This window comes from Coenobita brevimanus, chromosome 104 (assembly GCF_032717465.1).
Source record: "Coenobita brevimanus isolate Jiangsu-jjx chromosome 104, ASM3271746v2, whole genome shotgun sequence".
Lineage (NCBI taxonomy): Eukaryota > Metazoa > Arthropoda > Malacostraca > Decapoda > Coenobitidae > Coenobita > Coenobita brevimanus.
In genome coordinates, this window is record NC_137057.1 from 25,762,243 (window position 1) to 25,787,202 (window position 24,960).

A 24,960-nucleotide genomic window follows, 5' to 3' on the forward strand; every position below is an offset into this window, starting at 1 on the left:
ACACACACACACACACACACACACACACACACATATATATATATATATATATATATATATATATATATATATATATATATATATATATATATATATGGAGGCTCAGTGGTAAAGTGCCTGTCTTGAGACCGAAGAGTCGTGAGTTCACACCGCGGGCGGGTAAGCTGCCGTGCCGGGAGAGGTAGCGTTCTTCTGTCACCTAGGTGGTTCTAGCAGCCGTGTCTCAGTGGTTTAGAGCGCTCTGACCGAAAGGTCGGAGGTTTGAGTCCATCCAAGGGTCATTAGTAGACAACAGGAAGGGCATCCGGTTATAAAGTACTACACACTCCAAATCGAAAGTCCTCTGTCCAGGGGCAACGCCATAGCCCAAGGAGAAAAAACAATACAACAGACAACCAAATTCAAGATCCATTCATTTTTACATACCAGGACACACTGCGTTTGAATGACTGGAGATCATAGGAAGTGGGAAATACAGACGAAGGGAGACAGTTCCAGAGTTGACCTGTTGCATAAATGAAGGACTATTAGTAATGGTTACCTCTTACATTAGACAGTTGGACAGAAAAGGGATGAGAGTTTGCTGCTAGACGGGTGCTACACACCCGTCGTAGAGGTGGAAGGATACAAGCAGACAGTTCAGAGGAGCAGTGACCATTGAAGTAGCTACAGAAAAGGGATAAAGATGCAACAGTGCAGCGAAGAGACAGAGGTTGAAGGGAGCCAGTAAGAGGTGGAGAATTAATGAGACAAGCCTTTGACTCCACCTTGTTGAGAAGATCTGTTTGTGGGGAGCCTCCCAACACATGAGAGTTGTACTCTACACAAGGTCGAATGAAAACCCGTGTATAAAGTCAGCAACTATGTAGGGGTAAGGAAGGTGCGGAGTTGGCTTAGCACACATAATCTCCTGGAAACAGATTATACATGAGATGTAATACCATCTTTCCAAGACAAATCCCAAGAGAATGAAACCCTAGGTATGTATAAGGATGACGCAGGATTGAGCTGGATAGTATTAAACATTAGTGAGTACTCCTGTGGACCATAATGTCGGGTTGATAGGTGTAAGAACTGAGTCTTTGATGCATTAAAAACAACAAGAAAAGGGGAAAAAGAAGTGTGTGGTAATCATAGGGGCATTTGTCTTCTTAGTATAATAGGAAAAGTGTATGGTAGGATACTTATAGACAGAGTTAGAGAAAGAACAGAGAAATTAGTTGGAGAAGAACAGGGAGGCTTTAGGAAGGGAAGAGGTTGTGTAGATCAGATATTCATTCTTAGATCTTTAGTGGAAAAGTTTCTGGAGAAGGGAAAGAAGTTGTATGCGGCTTTCATGGATTTGGAGAAAACATATGACAGGGTGGATAGACAAGGATTGTGGAAAGTGTTAAGAATATATGGAGTAGATGGGAAGTTCTTGAATCCTGTGAAGAGTATGTACGACGGTGCGAAGGCTGCGGTGTGTGTGGATGGTGAACTGAGTGAATTTTTCTCTTTGAAAGTTGGTTTGAAACAGGGATGTGTCATGTCTCCATGGTTGTTCAATCTGTACATGGATGGGGTAATAAAAGAGGTACAAAGTAGGGTAGTGGATGTTGGAGTGGCCCTGGTGAGAGAGGATAGTGTTTGGAAACTCCCTGTACTATTGTTTGCAGATGATACTGTGTTGTTGAGTGAAGACGAAGGGGAGCTGAAAGGCTTGGTGGATGAGTTTGAGAGAGTGTGTAAGAAACGGAATCTAAAGGTGAATATAGGGAAGAGTAAAGTGATGGTCTTTGAGAGAGGTGAAGTTAGTGAATGTACAGCGAGGGTGGATGGTGAGGAATTGGAAAATGTGAGTACGTTTAAGTACTTGGGTAGTGTGATGAGTAAGGATGGAGGTTTGGAGGATGAAGTGCTTGAAAGGGTACAGCAAGGAAGAAAGGTTGCTGGTTCTTTGAAAGCAGTGATAAGAAACAGGGAAGTGAGCATGGAAGTGAAAAAGTTACTACATGACAGTATTGTGATACCAACTCTAACGTACGGACGTGAAGCTTGGACATTGTTGGAAGGACACAAGTCAAGAGTGAGAGCAGTGGAAATGAGTTATTTAAGAGGAGCCTGTGGAGTCACGTGGAGAGACAGGCTGACGAATGAGGATATAAAGGAGCGTTGTGGTGTGGATGTGGATGTGATAGGAAGCGTTATGAGGAACACACTGAGGTGGTTTGGCCATGTGGAGAGGATGGAGGGTGAAAGACTGACGAAGAGAGTGTATGTGAGTGAGGTGGAGGGGGGAAGAAGGAGGGGGAGGCCGAGGATGAGATGGAGGGATGGGGTGGAGAGGTATATGAGAGAGGGGGGTATGAGTTGGGAGCAGTGCAGTGAAATGGCGGGGGACAGGACGACTTGGAGGCGATTTGTTTGTGGCCACCCCAAACTGGATTGAGGCATCTGGCAATAGATAGATAGATAGATTATTTTAACCCCAGTCAGTGATACGAGCCAAGTCAGACATTAGGTGTTCCACAGCCTCAACCTTTGTTGAATTAACGGCTGAGGTGGACGTTGCGGAAACCGAATGGAAAGGTGAAGGGTGGAATCATCAGTGTAACAGTGGAAGGGGTTAGATGTACAGCTTTAAAGGTCATTGATGAATAAAAGGAAGAGAGTTGGTGATAGGAGAGAGAACTGTGGAACACCACTGTTCATAGTTCTAGGAGAAGAACGGTGGCCGTCTAAAACAGCAACTATAGAGCAACCAGAAAGGAAGCTATGGATGAAGGCACAGGTAGAAGGATAGAAACAGAAAGAGTTCAGTTTGGAAATTCAAGATTTATGCCAAACTAGATCGAAAGCCTTTGAAATGTATCTATCTATCTATCTATTTATCTATTTATGCTGGGAAGAAGGAACCAAAGACCAGGAGCCCGCAAAAACTGTTCCATCCAAGAGAAAAACAAAAAACAAGAGAGAGCCAAATTCAAGATCCGATCATTTCGAGATGCCTGGACACACTGCGTTTGAAAGACTGGAGATCATAGGCAGCAGGAAATACAGACAGAGGGAGACTTTTCCAGAAATGACCTGTTGCTTAAATGAAGGACTAGGAGTAACGGTTAACTCTTTCATTAGAGAGTTGGACAGATAAGGGATGAGAGTTTGCTGCTAGACGGGTGCTATGCACCCGTCTTAGAGGTGGAGGAATGCAAGCAGACAGTTCAGAGGAGCAGAGACCATTGAAGTAGCAATAGAAAAGAGATAAAGATGCGACAGTGCCACGAAAGTCAGAGGCTGAAGGGAGCCAGTAAGTGGAGAAGAGTTAATGAGACGAAAAGCCTTTGACTCCACCCTCTTGAGAAGAGCTGTATATGGGGAGCCTTCCCACACATTAGAGTTGTACTCCACACAAGGGCGGAAAAAATCCGTGTACAAAATCAACAACTGCGCAGATGTAAAGAAGGAACGGAGTCTACTTAGAACACCTAATCTCTTGGAAGCAGGTTTTACAAGAGATGTAATATGATCTTTTCAAGATGAGTCCCGAGTGAATGATACCCCAGGCATGTTCAAGGATGATGCAGGATTAAGCTAATATTATTAAACATTAGTGAGTACACCTGTGGAAGATATTGTTAGGTTGATAGGTGTAAAAACTGAGTCTTTGATGCATTAGAAACAACAAGATTATTTTTACCCCAGTCAGAGATACGAACCAAGTCAGACATTAGGTGCTCCATAGCCCCATCCCTTGTTTGTTGAAGTAACTGCTGAGATGGACGTTGCAGGAACCGAATGGAAAGGTGAAGGGTGGAGTCATCAGTGTACGAGTGGATAGGGTTAGATGTACAGCTTAGAAGGTCATTGATGATTAAAAGGAAGAGAGTTGCTGATAGGACGGAGCCCTAAGGAACACCACTGTTGATAGATCTAGGAGAAGAACGATGGCCGTCTACAACAGCGGCTATAAAACGACCAGAAAGGAAGCTGAAGATGAAGGCACAGACAGAAGGATAGAAATCGTAAGAGGGCAATTTGGAAATTAAAGATTTATGCAAGGCTCGGTCGAAAGCCTTTCAGATGTCAAATGCAATGGCAAAGCTTTCGCCAAAGTCCCGAAAGGAGGATGACCAGGAGTCTGAAAGGTAGGTGAGAAGATCGCCAGTGGAGCATCCCTGACGGAACCCATACTGAAGATGAGAAAGAAGGTTGTGATAAGAAAGATGATTTAAAAATTTTCTATTAAGATTTGACTCGAAAACTTTTGAGACATAGGATGTTAAAGCAATTGGACGATAGTTAGAGGGTTGGGAATGGTCACCCTTTTTTGGGACTGGCTGTATGAGAGCAAACTTCCAGCAAGAAGGAAAGGTGCAAGTTGCTGGACAATGGCGAAAGGGTTTGCCTAGGCAGGGTGTAAGCACAGAAGCACAGTTCTTGAGGACAACAGGAGGGACTTCATCAGGCCCATATGCCTTGTATGTATTGAGGCCTGTGATGGCAGAAAATACATCAGCTGAAGAAATTTTAATGTCAACCATGAGGTAGTCAGAGGGGGAAAGTGATGAAGGAACAGCACCGGAATCATCTAAGGCGGAATTGGAGGAGAAAGTTTGAGCGAAGAGATCTGCTTTGTCACTAGAAGAAATAGCTACAGAACCATCAGAGTAGAAAAGAGGAGGGAAGGATGATGAGGTAAAGTTGTTAGAAAGGTGTTTGGCAAGGTGCCAGAAGGAGTGGGAAGAATTCGAGTTGGAGAGTTGAGAGTATTTAGTACGGATGAAATTATTTTTAACTGAGAGAAGAACAGACTTAGCACGATTCTGGGTAGAAAAGTAAAAAAGATGAGATTCAGGGGTGGGTTGGCTCTGGTACATTTTCTTAGGCCCTCTCCTTGTTGCGGACAGCATTAGAACCAGAGTGATTAAACCAAGGCTTTCTTGCATTCGTCAAAGGATATGAGAAAGGAATGTATGTTTCCATGCCCGAGAGAATAACCTCCGTAATGCTCATGGCACACTCAAATGGCTCCTGGCCATAGAAGCAATAATCATTCCAGGGAAAATCAAAGAAGTACTGCCTGAGGACTTCCCAGTCTGCAGTTCCAAAGTGCCACGGTCCACAGGCCGTACAGGAGTGATAGGACAGGTTAAGGTAATAAGGCTGTGATCGGAGGAGCCCAACTGAGAGGAATGATTAACATTGTAAGAGGAAGGATTAGTTGTAAGGAAGAGGTCAAGTATGTTGGAGCTCTCTCCAAGGAGGTCAGGGATATAGGTAGTATGCTGTACAAGCTGCTCTAGGTCATTAATACGTTAACTGCGCATGGCAGTTTTTTGGAGGTGTCCGTGGTGCGCAGACATAGGGGTAAAAGTGAAACTTCCCAAAGGCCAATTTTTTTTCTTAGAAATTGAAAGAACACATGCCAAAGTAAATAGTAACGAAATATTAGCTCAATATTTACCTTGGTAAAGCCATGGATGAACATCGAAGTGTCTGATTCCCTATTGGAAAGTATGGTTTTCGTTTTCTTCGGTTTCGGTTTCGGTTTCACTTTTTAAGGCTCAAATATGCTTGCATAGGTCGGCCTTGGTCACCATGGCACTATATTCGAAAATCACCTGCGCAGCGAGGGCTGTATTGAGCAGTCGCACTCGTAACAGCCCAGGCTGTATAGAGCAGTCAATGGGTTAATGATAGAAAAGATGTAGGTTTGTTCACCAGGTGGATCAGTGAAAGGAGAGGAGAGCCAAAGGTGGTGGTGAACACTGACATCTAGAATGGAGATTTCAGAGAAAGGAGAAATGGATAGAATGTTTTCCATTGTAGAAGTATGATAGTAGATTAATTTTTGATAGTCAGTAGAATTAGGGGATAAGTTAACAGCGCAGATATATTTAGTAAGAGAATGACAGGAAAACCGAAGCCAGAGCGTAGAACATTCAGATGAATCGAGTTCAGAAACATGAAAGCAAGATTCTTTGTTGCGTATATATAAACAACAGCCACCTTTGGCTTTGAAATGAGTTTAGAGAAAGTAGAAGGATATATATATATATATATATATATATCCACTCACTCGATGTAGTGCTGCTGTCGGGTGTCTGCCCTTTCCTCTCCTCTGTCCTTCTTTCCTTCCATCCTCATCTGTCTTTCTTTTCTTCATTCTTTCCTTGTTCTTCTGCCTACGGGTGGCTTTACACTCCCTCTTATGTCTTTCTTTCCTTCATTCTTTCCTCTTCCTTTTGCCTGTGGGTGACTCTACACTGAGTGATAAGCCAAATGGTTTCCTGTACACCAAGATACCATTTACTACGCTGGGTAGTAACCATATAACCAAATTTTTGCGCCTGGTGATTTAGTGGGTAATTATTGCGTTCCAATCGGATTGAGCCAGTGAAGGTTTATATCCAAGGGATGGTTGGGGTTGATTGCTCATGTAATGCCACTCAGGGATAAGTGAGGCTGGTCACTCTCATCTTAATTGTCGGGACCAACTGCCTACCCCCAGGCTCTTACGCTCCTCATGGGGCAATGTAGGATTGGATGATGGATGGATGGATGAATGGATATCTATCTATCTATCTATCTATCTATCTATCTATCTATCTATCTATATATATATATATATATATATATATATATACATATATATACATATATATATATATACACACACACACACACACACACTGTCTGCATGCATTCCTCCACTTCTACGACGGGCTCGTAGCACCCGTCTAGCAGCAAACTCTCATCCCTTTTCTGTCCAACTCTCTAATGCAAGAGTTAACCGTTACTCCCAGTCCTTCATTTAAGCAACAGGTCAACTCTGGAACTGTCTCCCTCTGTCTGTTTCCTGTTTCCCATGATCTCCAGTCTTTCAAACGAGGTGTGTCCAGGCATCTCGAAATGATCGGATCTTGAATTTGGCTGTCTCATATATTTTGTTTTTCTCTTGGAAGGAACAGTTTTGCGGGCTCATTACCTTTGGTTCCTTCTTCCCCACATAAAATATATATATATATATATATATATATATATATATATATATATATATATATATATATATATATATATATATATATATATATATATATATATATATATATATATATATATATATATATATATATATATATATATATATATATATATATATATATATATATATATATATATATATATATATATATGACAAAAAGCTTTATATATATACACATATGACAGATAAAAAGAGTTATTTATATACATATAGATAGATAGATAGATAGATAGATAGACAGATAGATAGATATGAATAAATATATGACAGAATAAAATAGTCATTAGACATTTAGATTCATATAATACGTCAGTGACAATCCATAGATCTATGCATAGAAAAACAAAAGTTAATCCTATGTATAAAAACAAGCGCTAACTTAAGGAGCCTTCTTCCTCAGCAAACGCCATACGTGTACATGCTTCCTCTCCAAGAACTGAGGATAGGAGGTAAGACCCATCTCCAGTTCTAAACCTGGAGAGATGTCAACGGCGGGCATCCCCTAGGGCCTAGACCCTCACACTCAAATAATAGATGCCACACAGTCAGTGGGACCGGGCAGTTTTCATAATAACTAGGGAATATTCCCTCCAGGAGATGGCAATGCGTCAGGCATGTACGATCGATCCGTAGGCAGGTCGAGACAACTTGCCAAGGACGGGGTATGGCTGTGTAGCCCCATGGACTAACTAAAGACGTCACCTCCCGTAGCTTGCTTGGAACAGGAAGTGTATCCCATGCATGTTGCCCGGAGGTCCGGACAACAGCTTTAGTCACAGGGAAGTAATCCCTGTAGGGAAGAAATTTGACTGAGGCGTCAAGGGTAGCTGTTGCCCTTGCTGCCTCATCTGCGCATTCATTTCCCTGCAGTTCAACTTGGCTTGGCATCCAGCAAAACGAAATAATCTGGCAATGAAGGCCCACGAGGAGGAGCCTATTTAAAATTTCCCACACCAAGCGATGGGGAGATTGAAATGCACAAGAACAGACAATGGTGCCTTAGAGCAGCTAGAAATAGTAAAACTAATTACAGTGTACGTAAGGATGAGTTGAAGGCTCGGTTCTGCAGGAGTCACACATTTACATTTCTCTGAATGTACTGATCAGTGATACGGCGTAAGACTAAATGAAAATGATAAATGCTTCCTTAGGCTGAGTCATATGAATGTTGTCGATTTAAAGTACTACCCAAATTACCTTCCTTTAATATTTTTCTTGTCTTCGTCTGTACCACCAGACGATTCCCATAAGTTTACACCAGACGTTCATAGTGAAGGGAAAAGAAACAAAATCGGTGGCCCATTTCTCACTAACAGCAGACACACATTACCACTACCTGTGTTGGAATGTAGTGACCAGGAACTGAAGTCTGTCGCTTCAATAACAACCCCTCCCACCATTTTTTTTTTTTTATTCTGGCTGTCTCCGGACGACTGTACTCAGCTCAGAAGCCACTTGGGTGATGTTGCGATATTCGTTCAAAATGTTATAGCTTATTAACTTTAACTAGATGGAGATTTTTTTGTCATTTTACAGCTTATTTTCTGTGCCTCAGTGGCAGGATAAGACAATACTGTGGCTTTACATCCCTTCAATTGCACTTTCTCATGGCTAGGATCATAATCTATTGTTAATCTATTGCTTCAACTTGGGATTCGAAGTGGAGAGATGGCCATTTTATGCCTTCTTAAAGTGAACAGGGATTAGTCACCTTGCACAGTGAGGTTGACGGTGTGTGTGATGGGCGGGGTGGTGGAGACCTGACACAGATAGGAGCCCGCGTCGGTCTTCCTCACGTAGTGTATCTTCAGAATCCACTGCTGCCCTCCCGCTGGGTTGACCGACACGAACCTGGCGTCTGAGGTGTACGTGACGGACTTGGTGGTCAGGAGGCGAATGTCCCGCCCCCGCACCCACGACACCTGTATGGCGGAAAGTAATTGTGGTGAAGTGCTTAGCGTTATTGGCTGACTGGAACCTGACATATGAGGTGTTGGTGACCGACTTTGTGGTTTGGATGCAAATGTCCTGCCCCCGCACCCACCCACGACACCTGTATGAAAGAAAGTAAATAGTTGTAAGTTGCTTAGCGTTCTTGGCTGGCTCTAACCTTGTGTCTGGAGTGTATGTAGGTGACAGACTTGGTGGTTAGGAGGCGAATGGCCCGCCCCCGCACCCATGACACTTGCATGGAAGAAAGGGTAATGGTGGTGAAGCGCTTGGCATTCTTAGCTGACTCCAACCTTGTGTCTGAGGTGTAGGTGATTTTTTTAAGGCTTGGCAGTCCGTTCCATTTAGTCCAGCAATCTTCGACATACAACACACTTTTACATGTTACCATTTCGGCGTTAATACCCACTGTCCATACTGAATACATGCTAGAACTGTTTCGTTCTGGACTGGTATACTGATATTAGCGGGAATAATTTTACGACATCGATGGGTCAGTAAATTCTATTTTAGAATTCATTTCATTAAATTGCACCGCGTCCCAGATTGAGATTGAACATAGGTCATTTCAGACAACAGAGGACATCTTACACCACTGGACCACCACCTCCAGGGGTCAATTATTATTGTACCCATGACACCTGTATGAAGGAATGGTTAATGGTGATCAGATGAAGCACTTTTCACACATGGTTGGCATGAACGTACAGTAGTCTTTAGAATTTGTATTGTGGGTCTGGCGGTCAGGACTCAGTTATACTTACCGTGGCACCACAACACCTGTATGTTAAGGAGAATTATTGGTGGTCCAGTGCTTAGCCTTCCAAGACTCAGGTTATTAATTCAATAGTCTCGAGTCTAATACCACGCCTGCCCACTGATGACATCTGATGGCATCCGTACAGGAGAGTGAGTGTTGATTGTACTCGATATATATATATATATATATATATATATATATATATATAGAGAGAGAGAGAGAGAGAGAGAGAGAGAGAGAGAGAGAGACGGGGGGGGGAGGTCATCGTCCTGGAGTTGAGACTTAAATGTCAAGTGAAAGGATGAGTGAATCACTATGCTGCGTATGTTGATGTGTGTGTGTGTGTGTGTGTGTGTGTGTGTGTGTGTGTGTGTGTGTGTGTGTGTGTGTGTGTGTGTGTGTGTGTGTGTGTTGTTGAATCTTTCCCACTTCTAATTTTATAAGGGTTAATTTGGTTAGGTTGATGAAGATGCTGAAGGAACTGTAGTTTTTAATTCTTGAGATTTGTTTCGTCTTAATAATTCCTGTTATACATAAATGAGTTGCTGCTGTATGTTTTAACTGAGAGAGAACGAGTTACAGAGCATTGCTAACCTACAGAGCTCTGAGATGTCATTTTGGTTTCATTCCTGTGCCCTCGTGAAAATTCTGATTCAGCTTTAGAAGACTTTTCGAACTGGAGGAGTTAGATGAAGTAATAATACACCCGGCCAGCTCAACAGGACTGTCGTACGTTAAATAAGATCATGTGGTGCAGAGAGGATAAGATGAACAAACGACGTCAGTCAGATTTAAAATGTTAATGAAGAACACTTACAGTAATCTCTTCAGTCCAAGTGTGTCATTTCTACTCAATTTCAGCTATTCATTGACCTTTTTTTTAATCCTCAGTCTTTAGATTTAGATGAGTAAGATATCATCATCATCATCATCATCACCAACATCATCATCATCATCATCTTCATCCATTGCAAGTCCACTGGTGAACAGAGGCCTTCCCAGTTTTCTCCACGAATTCCTTAACTGAGTCAGTCTCTGCAAGGTTTAGCCTGCAACATTTTTCATCTCATCTCTCCACTTCCTGTCTGGCATTTTTCAGCTACGCTTGCAATCTCTTGAAGTCCATTCAGACAGCCTCTTGCTCCATCGGTTATCTCTTATTCTTGCTACATGACCTGCCCATCTCCATTTCTGTTCCTTTATAACCTTTATAATGTCTTTGGCTTTAGTCTGCTCTCTCACCCAAGTTGATCTCTTTCCGTCTCAAAGATATTCTCAACACTGATGTTTCCATTGCTCTTTGAGAACGGATTAGTTTGTTTACCATCGATATTGTTAGTTTCCAGGTCTCACAACCGTACGTCATAGCTGGGATTATGCATTCGTCATATACTTTTCTTTTCATACACCCAGGCATTCTACTTTCCATGATGCCTCAATGTTTGCCAGAAACTTTCCATTCAGTTGTAATGCATTTCTTTTTTCCGTTTTAATGATCTTTCGTTAGTTTTAGTGTTTGCCTCAGGTAACTGTTCTACTCAACCTCTTCAAGATTGTCTTCATGAATTTTGATGACGCTCTTTAATGTATTTGGATTAAAGATTGAAGGATTTATTGATGATGAATATAACCTTTCCATCTCAAATATATTTCCTAAGATGTTGCATAAAATCATGTAAATATTTCAAGAATACTATGATAAATACATATCGGACTGGAGTGTGGTAGAGAACTCTAATGCAGAAAGACCTAGAAACAATCACCATTAACCCATTTACTGCAGTGACAACTCTACAGACTCTTCTCGAACATGCTAATTGATTTTTTTTTCAGTTTCCCAAAGGATCTGTGGAGGTGAAGTGATGGGAGTGTAATATAATTATGATAATGGATTGGCCTACTATACACCTGCTTACTTATCAACTGCCATTTGCCAACTTTCATTTCGAAACCAGGAAACAATCCATTTCAAAAGTATACATAACTTGTTTAAGATATAGTTTGCCTGTGTCCTTGCAATGTAATTTATATATTTTTTTAAAATAACAACGGAGGAAGGAAAAACAAATGAATAAAAAAAAATAATCCATACACCAGATTACTGGTGTCCTCTGTTCATAAAATATCTGTAACAGTTAGACTTGAACAGCTGTGGGTTGAAATTTGGAGGGAAACAACTCTGGGGAAGCTAGTTCCAGAGAGATGCAGTTCGGGGAATGAAAGAATTCTGATAGGCAGAAGTTCTGCAATATGGCTAAGTGACATTCCAGACATGAGCGCTACCAGATGCCCGTGTAGCACGAGGGAAGGCATGGAGAGGTGGCGCCATGGACGCAACTTCATCTGAGCATTTGCCAAAAAAAATCTCTAAAGTAATGCAAGGGAGGCAACATTCCTTCTTACTTGCAAGGGAGGTAGTTTATTTGTAATGACAGGGTTGTTAATAATTCTAACACCTTTGTTCTGAATTTTATCTAGTTGCAACCTCTCCACATCCATTCCACAAGGGTGAGCAATATTCAAGCTGAAAGCGCACATGACTCTTATAAATTATAGCCAACTGCTCATCAGCGATGAAGTTACGGACTCTGTACAATAATCCAAGTTTCTTTGAGGCGGTTTTAGCAAGTGACCTAACATGAGAGGTCCAGCTGAGGGCATTGTTAAGTGAGATGCCAAGAATTTCAATACTTTTGGAGACGGGAATATTAGTGGCACTGAAGGTAATGTACGAATCTGGCAATATCTGTCTATTAGTAAATTGTATATATTTAGTTTTACTAGCATTAAGAGAGACTAGGTTGTTTTGTCTCCATTCACTGATTGAAGAGAGGTCTTGATTTATGGAGATAGCTGTACTGAGTTGAGAGGTGGAGATATTAGACTTTGTATATGGGTGTCTGAGTGTGAATAAACTATGTAGTGCTGAGTCATCTGCATATGAGTGAATGGGATTTGGGGTGACAGATAAGAGATCATTAATATGAACCAGGAATAGGGTTGGCGCCAGAACTGACCCCTGCGGCACGCCGGCATTGAGTGGAAATTGGAATGTACATCATCTACTTTTACTCTTATTTTCCTGTCACTAAGATATGAAGTAATCAAAGGAACGAAAGACGTTAGTCCATAGCAAGGGAGTTTGGACAGCAGGGAACGGTGCCATACTCTGTTGAAAGCTTTAGAAATATCAAGAGCTACTGCATGAGTTTCTCCATGTAGATCAATTGATGGATGGATGGTATGAGTTAGGAAATTGAGTATGTCAATGGTGGATCTTTCGTGGCGAAAACCATATTGTCTATCACTAATTAAGTTGTTGGATCCAAGATTTTTAACAATGTGCTTATTAATTAAAGTTTCAAATACCTTACCAAGAGAAGATGTGACAGCAATTGATCTGTAATCAGAGGGGTCAGAGGAGCTTCCTTTCTTCGGAATTGGGTGGATATTGGCTTCTTTCCATGAATTTGGGAATAAAGAAGTACGTATGCATAATCTGAATAATTTAGCAAGAACAGAGGCAAGTTCAGGGGAACACTTTTTTAAAACAATTGGCGGAATTCCATCTGGGCCTGGAGCTTTGTTGGTAGGTAAATTTTACGTATCTTGTCTGTATTTTAAGTGGGGCAATTTCGGGGGAGTCAAGTTCTAGTACTGGGACATTCTGGCTGGTATCGTCTATGGTAGAGTTTCTGGCAAATGTACTGGAAAAAATATCTGTTTTCCCACACGGGTCACTTGTAATGTTGCCATCTGAAGATTTTAGTGGGGGAAGGGAAGATGACTTGTTAAAGTTATTATTGAAAGAAATAAGAGTTGAACAGAATATTCTATTGTCATTAGGGTTGTTAAGTAGTTCTGATACTTGCTTTTGAAGAAAGTTTGATTTAGCTAGATTTAATACAGCTTTTGCATGATTTCTAGCAATTTTAAATTGAGAGAGTGATTCAGATGTTTTTGATTTTAAGTAAGAGTTATAGGCTAATGACTTTTGGGCTGTTGCTCTGGCACAGTTGCCATCAAACCACTTTGGAGAGTTCGGTCTTTTAGTGAACTGTTGACTTGGTATGAATAAATCAATACCAGCTAGTATTAAGTCGCAGATGTGGGACTGGGTAGAATTGGGATCACTAGAGAAGAAAGACTGCCATGGAATGTCAGCAAGATAATTTCTAAATCCATTCCAGTTTGCCCTATCAAAGTGCCATCAGGTCACCCTGACAGGATCAGAACGGGGAGGTGTTAGGGGGTTACTTAACTAATGAGGCTTTGATGAGATTGTGATCAGAGGATCCAAGTGGTGACAGTACCTCTATCCTGTATTGATCTGGATTATTTGTCAAGAATATATCCAAGAGATGGGCATTATGGTCAGGATTATCAGGTATTCTGGTTAGTTGCTTTACCAGCTGGGTGAGATTAAATGATTCTGCAAACAGCTCGCACTCTAGACCAGCGTCGTCAGTCCTGGCAGAATGCAATAACCATTCAACATTATGTATGTTAAAATCACCCAAAATGGTTATTTCGGTGCTAAGGGCAAGGTTAAGGTTACTCAACTGTGTGGATATGGAATCAAATACACTGGGTTCCGAAGAAGCATTGGGGGAGCAATAAACTACACAAATATATTTGGTAATATTTTGACAATTTAGTTTATATAATGAGTAATCAAAACTGGATGAAGTGAAGTCTGAAAATATTTCAAAATGGTTGCGTTGGATAGAACCGAACTACCGGTATTTAAGTAATTTACATCTTTCGGCTCTTTTATTTTGAATAATTCGTCTTGAGACATCAAAATAAGTTTTACAAGACGTCACGGTGTTGGAGAGGGACTCCTTCACGCCGCACCACCGACATAACTGGGAGGCTACACTGCCTGGTTTTACAAACCCCTCAACTCACTCCCAATCGACTGGACTGCAGGATGAGGGCAGCTTCAACCTGCAGTCCACCGGGTTCCAATTTCATATGAACATGATGCTGCTGTTGCTGCAACATGTCACCCAGTTCAATGAGAAGATACAATTTTAACACGACTCTTTAGTAATTCTGCTTTCTACTTCAGTAGCAATACCACAGGATCAAAATATTCAGCTTAGGGAGAACCTCCTCGTACTCAAAGGTTCTCTAACAGTTCCACAAATACCTACCGCTTTCCAAATAAATTTAGCACATTTCTCGTAGTTTACCACTGCATGTGATCCTCTTAAAGGTAAAAATGTAATTCACTGTGTAAGTTATTAAGATTCTAAATTTCTCTGAGATTGTAGCCATAGTTAACACACACACACACACACACACACACACACACACACACACACACACACACACACACACACACACACACACACACACACTAAGACGAGAGCATGGAAGGATGACGAATACCAGGAGATGTTGTCAGATATGGCTAGCTATTTACAAAAAATAATTGAGAAAACCAATAATATAATTTTGGTGGGTGACTTTAACTGTAAAGAGGTGAACTGGGAGGAATGGTACTCGGGAGGCGGCGAGGATTCGTGGGACACTATGTTATTAAATATAATAATGAATAACGTGATGACGCAATGGGTCAAAGAAGAGACACGGTTTCGAGGTGAGGACACACCAGCAAGGTTAGATTTACTTTTTACCAAAGATCCCAATGTAATAGAATCATTGAAATATCTCTGTCCTTTAGGAAAAAGTGATCATGTGATCACTGAGTTCCAGATGATAATAGGGAACGTCGAGCCAAGAGACGAGTTTCATGGACAGGGAAGATACAACTTTGGGAAAGCAAATTTTACAGGATTGAGAAACTTTTTTGAAAATGCGGATTGGAGAAAATTCAGAGAAACAAGAGAGATATAGAGAAAGTGGGATATCTTTCTAGACCTCTATAATTTGGGAGTGGAAAAATTTGTACCAAGAGTAAGAGGGAAAGAAAACAGGAAAAAGGAGTGGTTTAATAGAAGGTGTATGATAGCAAAAAAAGAGAGAGATAAGGCGTGGAACAATTGGAGAAGGAGAGGTAACAATAGAACAAAGGAAGAATATAAAAGAATTAGAAATGAATACATAAGAATACGTAGAGAAGAAGAAAGGAATTTTGAAAAAGGTAGCCTATAATAGACAAATGCAAGGATGAACCCAAACTGTTTTATAGATTTGTTAATGGCAAACTGAAACAAAAGGAAGGAATTACCAAACTGAAAGTAAAAGGAGAGGTCTATAAAGATGCAGCAATGCAAACTGAAATAATGAACAAATGTTTCCAATCGGTTTTCACTAATGAAAAAGAGTTTGTGGAAGGGGAGGGAGTGATTAGAAATGTACCGGTGATAAAAGATATAAAAGTGGAGGTACAGGAAGTGTATAAATTACTGGAAACTCAAGATGTAAGGAAAACCCCAGGACCTGATGGAATTTCTAATTGGGTACTGAAAGAATGCAGAAAACAACTGGCTGATAAAATTCACAGTTTAATCGTGTGTTCTCTGGAAGAGGGGAAAGTGCCACAAGAATGGAAGAGGGCAAATGTGGTACCAATTTATAAGGGAGGAAACAGGGAAGAACCCCTGAATTATAGACCAGTGTCTCTAACCAGCATGGTCGCAAAATTGTGAGAGAGAATCCTGAAAGACAGATGGATAAAATATCTAGAAGAGATGAATATTTTGGCTGAATGTCAGTTTGGATTCAGAAGTGGAAGGTCATGTGTTTCTAACTTGTTGAGCTTTTACTCAAGAGCGATTGACATGGTACAGGAGAGAGATGGTTGGGTGGATTGTGTGTACTTAGACTTAGAGAAGGCCTTTGACAAGGTACCTCATAAGAGACTAATGTGGAAACTAGAATATATAGGAGGACTGAAGGGGAAACTTCTGGAATGGATGAGAGACTTTTTGAGAGACAGACAAATGAGGACAGTAATAAAGGATAGGATGTCTGGATGGAGGGAAGTAACAAGTGGAGTCCCTCAAGGCTCGGTGTTGGCCCCAGTAATGTTCCTGATTTACGTAAATGATATGGTAGATGGAGTGAACAGTTATGCAAGTCTGTTGCTGATGATGTAAAGATCTTGAGGAAGGTAGAGGTTGAGGAGGATTGTAAAATGCTGCAGGAGGATATGGATAGGATACACGATTGGAGCCGGACGTGGGAAATGAAATTTAATGTAAAGAAATGTAAAATATTGGAAATGGGTTAAAGTACCACGAGGCTATCACTGAATTATTTGTTGGGTAATGAATTAATCACAAAAATGAGAGAAGAGAAAGATTTGGGAGTGCTGGTCCAAGATAGTTTGTCACCAGAAAAGCACATTAACAAGATAGTTGGAGAGACTTATAAACTCTTGACTAATATAAGAGTAGCATGTCATTATATGGATGAGGAGATGATGAAAAAATTGATAGTGGCCATGATCCGCCCCGGGTTAGAATATGCAGCGGTAGTGTGGTCCCCACACAAAAAGAAAGATATAAACAAGACTGAGAGAATACAAAGAACAGCAACCAAGATGGTCCCCAGTCTGGCAGACCTGTCATACAGAGAGAAGCTGGAAAAGCTGGATTTGCCTTCCTTTGAGGAAAACATGATTGCAGTGTTCAGGATCATGGTGGGAGGAGATAAAATTGACAAAGAAGATCTGTTTGTATGGGATAAGAGAGCAACAAGAGGACACGGAATGAAATTGAAAAAGTCAAGCTGCTTGAAGGATATCAAGAAATACTAAGACCTTACAGAAGTATAGACTTATGGAATAGCCTGGACAAAGAGATTGTCCAGTCTAAAAACTTAAACGAGTTTAAAGCTAAATTTGACTTATTGAGAAACAGCGACGGAAACCAACGAGCATAGCATATTCCGTGTATATCACAATTAGGTATATTAGATAATACATAAATATTTGGAATGACTTAGACAAAGAGGTGGTGCATGAGAAAAACATTTATGTGTGTAAAAGTAGACTTGATAAATGTGGATTTGGAGACAGGACAACACGAGCATTGCTCAATTCCTGTATACTACAAATAGGTAAATACAAATAGGTAAATACACACACACATGTACACTCACACGCACTCTTTCTATGCCTGTCTAGCTATTTTGGTCTATGTGATATCTGTCTGCTAGTCTCTCTATCTCTCTGTTTGCATATCTTCAAGTCTGTTAAAGCCAGCCATAGTGTTTCAATCACTCTGATCCATTTCCCAATATTTTTAACTGGTGGCCAATTAACGTGTGTCAACTCACGGTGTAGTTATGCAGGTTCCTAATACCACACGGCAGCATGGCGGTGGTACCAGACACAACCGTGACCGTGGTCTCTGTGGTGTTGGTGAAGGAGGGGCCGCTCAGGGTGGAGTACTGGATGGGTGGGGCTTCCTTCAGTATGTCCTTCCATACTGACCTGTCTGTGACAGAGGAGAAAAGGGGAAAAAAAAAAGAAGAAATTAGTACGTGATGAAGAAGACCCTTTTTTCTAAAGTGTGGGAAGGTTGGGAGAAAAACATTACACACACGAAAACTCAGAGACAGATGTCTGTTTTGTGCTAATTTTGCCTAACTCATGTTCGTAAGAAATACGAGGTAATCTATCTCCCTATCCCCAGAGAGGAGGAGGATGGACTTCAAAAGGGTGGCGACTAAAACCTGCAGTTCACTTGGTTCACACTTCAGATGGGCCTGGGATTGCAACTATGACAACTTGCGGGTAGTTCGGAAATACTGTTCAACTAGAAATTCATCCAGCTGTAGCTCATGTGTTTTGGTGACGTCTCAGTCAACTTGTAACACTTGGGTGTTGCAAAGGGAGTAGTAAATTGATAAAGGATCGAGGGTGGACGTTGATAAAACTTACTGATGTTAATGAAGAAGCAGGCAATACTGATAAGGCACTGTTTCCTTCACTATTTCCTGCTGTGCTGTGTTTTCTGACAGACTAGAGACAGAGTGTGATATTATGTTGTTAGAGGAAGCATGGGAAGGGAAGAGGAAACCTGACATGAAGGAAGTTGATTTTTTTTTTTTTTTTTTACAGGGGAAGGGGGAGTAGAGAGAATGGGTGAAAGACAAACTGTGTTCATTTTCACTTCTGTAGTTTTATCTGTGGAGAAACTAGGGAGAAGAGTGTAACACTAAGACGAGTGATCAATGGCAGATTTGTGCATTTTTATGATTGTCGTGGGTGTTGGATGTTTAGGAAAATGATAGTGCATACAGTATACCATACTTACACATGCGTGGCCAAGGCCATCATAAAACCAGACGTTGACGTACCATTGCTGTTAGAAACGGCCTCTATTTTGCTTAAAGTTTTCGTTTTATTGTATTTACTGGCACATGATTTGAAGCTGACACAAGTAAAGAATCCTGTGATGCGGTAAAAAGAATGAGATAGCATCAGGTATTCATGACCTGTATGTAGAGATGACTGAGTGCCGTGACGAATGGAATGAAGTATTTGCTGGAAACAGGAAACATACACACACACACACACACACACACACACACACACACACACACATATATATATATATATATATATATATATATATATATATATATATATATATATATATATATATATATATATATATATATAAACTTAGAAGAATGGATTTCTTAAAAAAACAAGAAAGGGGGGAACCAAAGGGCAGAAGCCCGCAAGATTATGTCGTCCAAGAAAAAATATAATAACAGAGCTAAGTTCAATATCCACTCATTTTCGAGATGGCTGGATATATTGCATTTAAAAATTGGAGTTCATAGGCAGAAGGAAATACGGGCAGAGGAAGACACTTCCAGAGTTGACCTGCTGCATACATGAAGGACTTAGGAGTATCGGTCAACTCTTACATTCGAGAGTTGGACAAAAAAAAAGTTAGAGTTTGTTACTGGAAGGGTGCTGTGCGCAGAGACAGTTCAGAAGAACGATGATCAGCAAAGTAGCGATAGAAAAGAGATAAAGGTGCAAGGCGCGGCAAAGAGAGGTTGAAAGGAGTCTGTAAGAGGAGGAATGTTATTAAGAAGAAAAGCCTTTGGCTCCACCTTGTTCGGAAGAGCTGTATGTTGGGACCCATCCACCCCCAACACACAAGATAGTTGTACTCTATGCAGGGGCGAATAAAACCTCTGTATAAAGTCAAAAGCCGTCCATGGTTAAAGAAGACACAGAGTTAGCTTCGCACACCTAATCTCTTGGAATCTGATTTTGCAAGCAAGGTCATATGATGCTTCCAAGATAAATTCCAAGAGAATGAAATCCCAAGTATGCTCAGAAATGTTGCACAACTGAGTTGGATAATGTTAAATGTTAAAGGATATTGTTATGGAAGATTTTGATGAGTTGAAAGATGTAGGAACTGACTTATTGATGCAATAAAACAACAAGGTTACTTTTACCCCAATCATAGACATGAGCCAAGTCTCCAATTAGGTGTCTCATAGCCTCATTCTGAGTTTGTTGAAGTAACTGCTGAGATGGATGCTGTGAGAAGCAAAAGGAAAAGTGAAGAGTGGAGTGTTCAGTGTATGAGTGGGTAGGGTTAGATGTACAGCTTAGAAGTCATTGATGAATAGAAAGGAGTTGGTGAAAGGGCAAAACCCTGAGGAATTCTACTATTCATAGCACAAGGAGAAGATCGGTGACTGTCTACAGCAACTATAGATCGACCAGAAAGGAGGCTAGAGATCAAGGCACAGATGGAACTTTTCGCCGAAGTCCCAAAATGAGGATAACGAAGTCTGAAAGGAGGGTTAGATAGCCTGGAGCATCCTTGGTCCCATACTGACAATTGGAAAGGTTTTAATAAGAAAAGTGTTTTAATATTTTTAAGAATATATTTTAAAATATTTAGAAATGCATGAAGTTAAGGTAACTAGGCGACAGTTAAACGACTAGGAACTATCGTTCTTTGGAAAAGAACAGAGGAAGGAAAAACAGTTCAATAAAAAAATAATAATCCAAACACCAGATTATTGGCATCCTCCATTCATAAAGAAATCTGTAACAGTTGGACTTGAACAGCTGTAGGTTGACGTTTGGGGGGAAACTACTCCGGGGAAGCGAGTTCCAGAGAGATGCAGTTCAGGGAATAAAAGAATTCTGATAGGCAGAAATTCTGCAAATAAGACAGTGTGACAGTCCAGTCATGAGCGCTACCAGATGCCCGTGTAGCACAAGTGAAGGCATGGGGAGGTGGCAAAATGGACGCAACGTCGTCTGAGCATTTGCCATAAGAGTATCTATAAAATAATACAAAGGAGGCAACATTCCTTCTTACTTGTGGGGGAGGTAGTTTATTTATAATAGCAGGGTTATTGATAATTCCAACAGGTTTGTTCTGAATTTCATCTAGTTGTATTAGTGCAACCTCTCCACATCCATTCCACAAGGGTCAGCAATATTCTAGCTGAGAGCGCACATGACTTATAAATTATGGCTGACTGCTCGTCAGTGAAGCAGTGAAAGATTTTATCTAGGCAGGGTTTAATCACAGAGGCACAGTTGTTAAGAACAACAGGAGGTACCCCATCAGACCAACATGCCTTGTTAGTTCTGAAGCCTGTGAGGGCAGAAGGTATATCAACCAAAGAAATTTTAATATCAGTCATGAGGAAGTCAGAGGGGAGAAGAGATGGAGACATGGCACCAGAGTCATTCAAGGTGGAACTGGAGAAAGTATGAGCAAAGAGTTCTGTCTTTCCAGTAGAATTAACAGTGACAGAGCCATCAGACAGGAAAAGAGGAAGTCAAACAATTCAGACAGCTTAGAACAACTTATATTCTTCTTATCAGTTTGAAGAAAAGACTTGCAATGATTCCGGCAGAAACATAAAAGATGTGTGATTAAGTGGTATGTTGGCACTGGTACCTTTTGTAGGCATCCTCCTTGTTGCTGACAGCATAAGAACAAGCATGATTTCAGTGCATTAGTCCAATGATGAGAAAAAGGAATGTATGCTTCCATATGCAGAGATAAAGATCTCCATAATGTGGAAGGAACACTGAGATGACTTGCGGCCATGAAGGCGAAGTAATCATTCAAGCGGGAAATTCAAAGAAATACCGTCTGAAGGTGTTCCAATCGGCAGCTCCAAAGTGCCTCATGCTGCTACATCTTAGAAGGTTCTGAGCACTTCCTGGAGCAAATGGACAAATTGATGATTATAAAAATGTGATCGGATGAGCCCAACAGAAGAGGGAGATTACTAACGAAGCAGAAGTAATGGTACCGAAGCAGAGTCAAGTATGTTGACACTCTTTCAAAGACAGTCAAGTTGTGTGCAGGGTGGTTAAAAAGCACTCTTAGATCAAATAGGGATCGAAGAAATGCGTTGACTTCGACACAGCTGGATCAGTGAGTAGAAGAGTGAAGCGAAGGTGATAGTGGTGATGATACATCACCCTGAAAATGGTTTTATGAGAAGGAGAAAAATTATTAAGAATCATATTTCTCTCTCAGAAGCAAGATAGTCAAAGAGGATTTTTCATAGTCAGCAGAATTAATGGAAAAGTACACAGGACAAACATATTTTAGTCAAGAAGAATGGCAGGATAGCCAAAGTCGAATCTAGAGAACTTGAAGAATTCAAGTTCAGGGACAAGTTTTCAGGTAGATACGTTGCTGCATACATACACACAGCAACGGTCCTTGGCTTAACGTGATTATACAAAATGTAACCTCTGACTGCTGAGCTTATGTGAGGAAGAGGTGTGATTTAACGGGAGAGAGGTGGTCTACAACAGCAAAATTAGGGGAGGGCCATAAATGGTGCAGAAATTATTAAAGCTTGAGCCACACAATGGTTTCGTTGATCTCACTTGCTCATCACTGGAAGAGGGGCTGATGGTGGGGGCATTTATGGCATCCCTCCTCCCCCACAAGTACTCATCAGTTGGGTGTCGAGATGCCATTTTTGCAAATTTTGGAACAGGAAGTGTGGTGTTATAATTCAAATATAGTTTCTTGTTGAAAGTTAAATGAAAAGGTATAGGAGAATACGCTGGCTTACTCCCTTGTTACTGAGACATTGAAAATGTTCAGTAAAGAGGGATGGCCAGAGGCTAGTCTTGAGGACTTTTAAACAGGAGCTCCAGCTCTCCTTGTCACCGGCTTTCCGTCCTCCACGGAAGTGCTGACCCATTTGATTGGTGCTACAGTGTGAAAAAAAAGTGGAAGATGGCTGTGATTGCCTTTGTGAAAAAACATAGGTGAATGTTGGAGTGCATCATGGATCAGTCTTGAGTCCTTTATTGTTTGTCATGGTGCTTGAAGCTCCCTCACGTGACTTCAGAAATTCACTGTCATGGAAATTGTTGTATGCTGATGACTAGTTTTGACTGCAGAGAATGAAAGGGAGGCAGAGGAAAGATTTGGAAGTAGAGAGACGAAATGGGACGTAAGGGTTTGAGAGTAAATTCAGATAAAATAACAGTGATGATATCAAAGGGTGGTGGTGGTACTATCAAAGCAGAGAGAGTGGTCACGTGCAGTTTGCCACTTAGATGTGGAAAGTAACTCCATCTTGTGCAGTATTTGTGATAAGTGGGTGAATAAGAGATGGAGTGGTATTAGAGGCAGACTGTCAGATAATGTAGATTTCGTGTGTGTGGTGTGTCGGGGAGAGCATGTAGAGATTGTCAGGCACGAAAGGATTGATTTTGTTGGTCTCTTTGAGTTTGTACAAGAGTTTTGTTTGGGGAACATGTTATATGCTGGAGGTGGTGCTGGAGCTAGCTTTGTGGCTAAAGTATGGAGTGGTTAGAGGAGGTTCAGGGAGCTACCTCTCCCTCAAGTGCTAAGGAATCTTTGTGACGTGTGTTAATGTCACGGCGCTTGACTCCGAGATTTTCATTATCGTACCCTGGCGTCCTACCTGTCAACAGTGCATCCGAATTCATATCATATTATACATGAATCATATTATTACACACCAATATATTACACATGAGTATTATTATACACGAACATATTTTACATAAATTACAGGCTTATCATATTACACACGAAATCGGACGCACGACAATGACAAACTCAGAGTTGTACGCCAGGGCTATAGCAGCGTAATGCTGTATGGTAGTGAGACCTGGACAGCAAAGGAAGCGGATATTCGTCGACCCAAACGTACACAAATGACATTGATTTGGTGGATGTGTTGTACATCCTTGAATATCAGGCCTGGCTCACTAGATTTAAGAATGAAGTGTTAAGAGGAAGGATGGGATTTGATTGTATTGCTGTTATAATGAAGAGGGGTAGATTGAGATGCTTTGGACATGTGGGGAGGATGAAAAGTGAGTCTTTTCACTGAGGGCCACTGGAAGAGCAAAATTAGGTTAGGTCAAGTTTAGTGGTTCTCAGTGGCCCTCGGTTAGACCGACCCCTGAGAACCACCAAGAGCCACTTTGTGGCGCATCGAGAGCCACTGTAAAAGCAAGGCTAGGTTAGGTTAGGTTAGGATGCTCTCGGTGGCCTCTAGTGAGAAGACCGAACTGAATGGAGAATGACAGTTGAGTGTGGAAAGTGAAAGTGTGAACGTCAGGGGTAGGATTGCGAGAGACATATCGAAAAAGGCCTGAGATGAGGTCATAGGGTTTGATGTTAAGGATATGGGACTGACTAGAGAGGTTGCCAGAGATAAAGCAGCATTGACAGTCACTATTAGATGACAAGACCGATGCATGGAAGAATGTTAGAAAGATACGAAATGGTCTGAGTGCTTTTTACTGAAGAAGTATCATAGAGTAGATGAAGAGTATATGAGAATGACTAGTCAGAGATAGACAGGGTCGTTTTAGCAGTGGGAATGACTCTGTCCTGAGGGTAATTATGAAACTACATGCAAAGAGGGTGCCTGTGGGTTGGAACCATGGATTTTGGACTCCTGAATCGTGAGCGAATGGGCAGATGACTCATTTCCCAGAATATGCTGTTGATTAGATCTCCCACTATCATATTCATTCTCCTTCCATACTTTCTTGATCATACCTTATCCCGCTGAACATGGCTAAAAGACGCTGAGTGATGATGATGTTTTCCATTTGCGTACTGCCTGTGGTGTGGTAACTTTTTGTTGGTTGTTTTTGTTGTTGTATTGCCTTATGCATTTATTTCGTCGTTACTTACATACCGTCCATGGTTGTGGCAGGAGCTGTGAGGACGAACAATAGCACCGCAAATGAGACCATCAGTGTTGATTGGCAGGACTGGAAGGCCAT

General features: G+C 41.1%; 1 protein-coding gene across 1 annotated transcript in view; it reads right to left on the minus strand.

Moving 5' to 3' along the window:
* The window catches only part of LOC145416057 (hemicentin-1-like), a 26,351-nt gene extending 1,391 nt beyond the window's left edge, over positions 1-24,960 (minus strand). The window contains exons 1-3 of the mRNA XM_080285155.1: positions 24,873-24,960; positions 17,991-18,151; positions 8,739-8,949 (exon numbers count right to left, since the gene is read on the minus strand). Of these exons, the coding sequence (XP_080141281.1) occupies positions 8,739-8,949; positions 17,991-18,151; positions 24,873-24,960 (460 nt within the window). The remainder of the gene's footprint in view (positions 1-8,738; positions 8,950-17,990; positions 18,152-24,872) is intronic.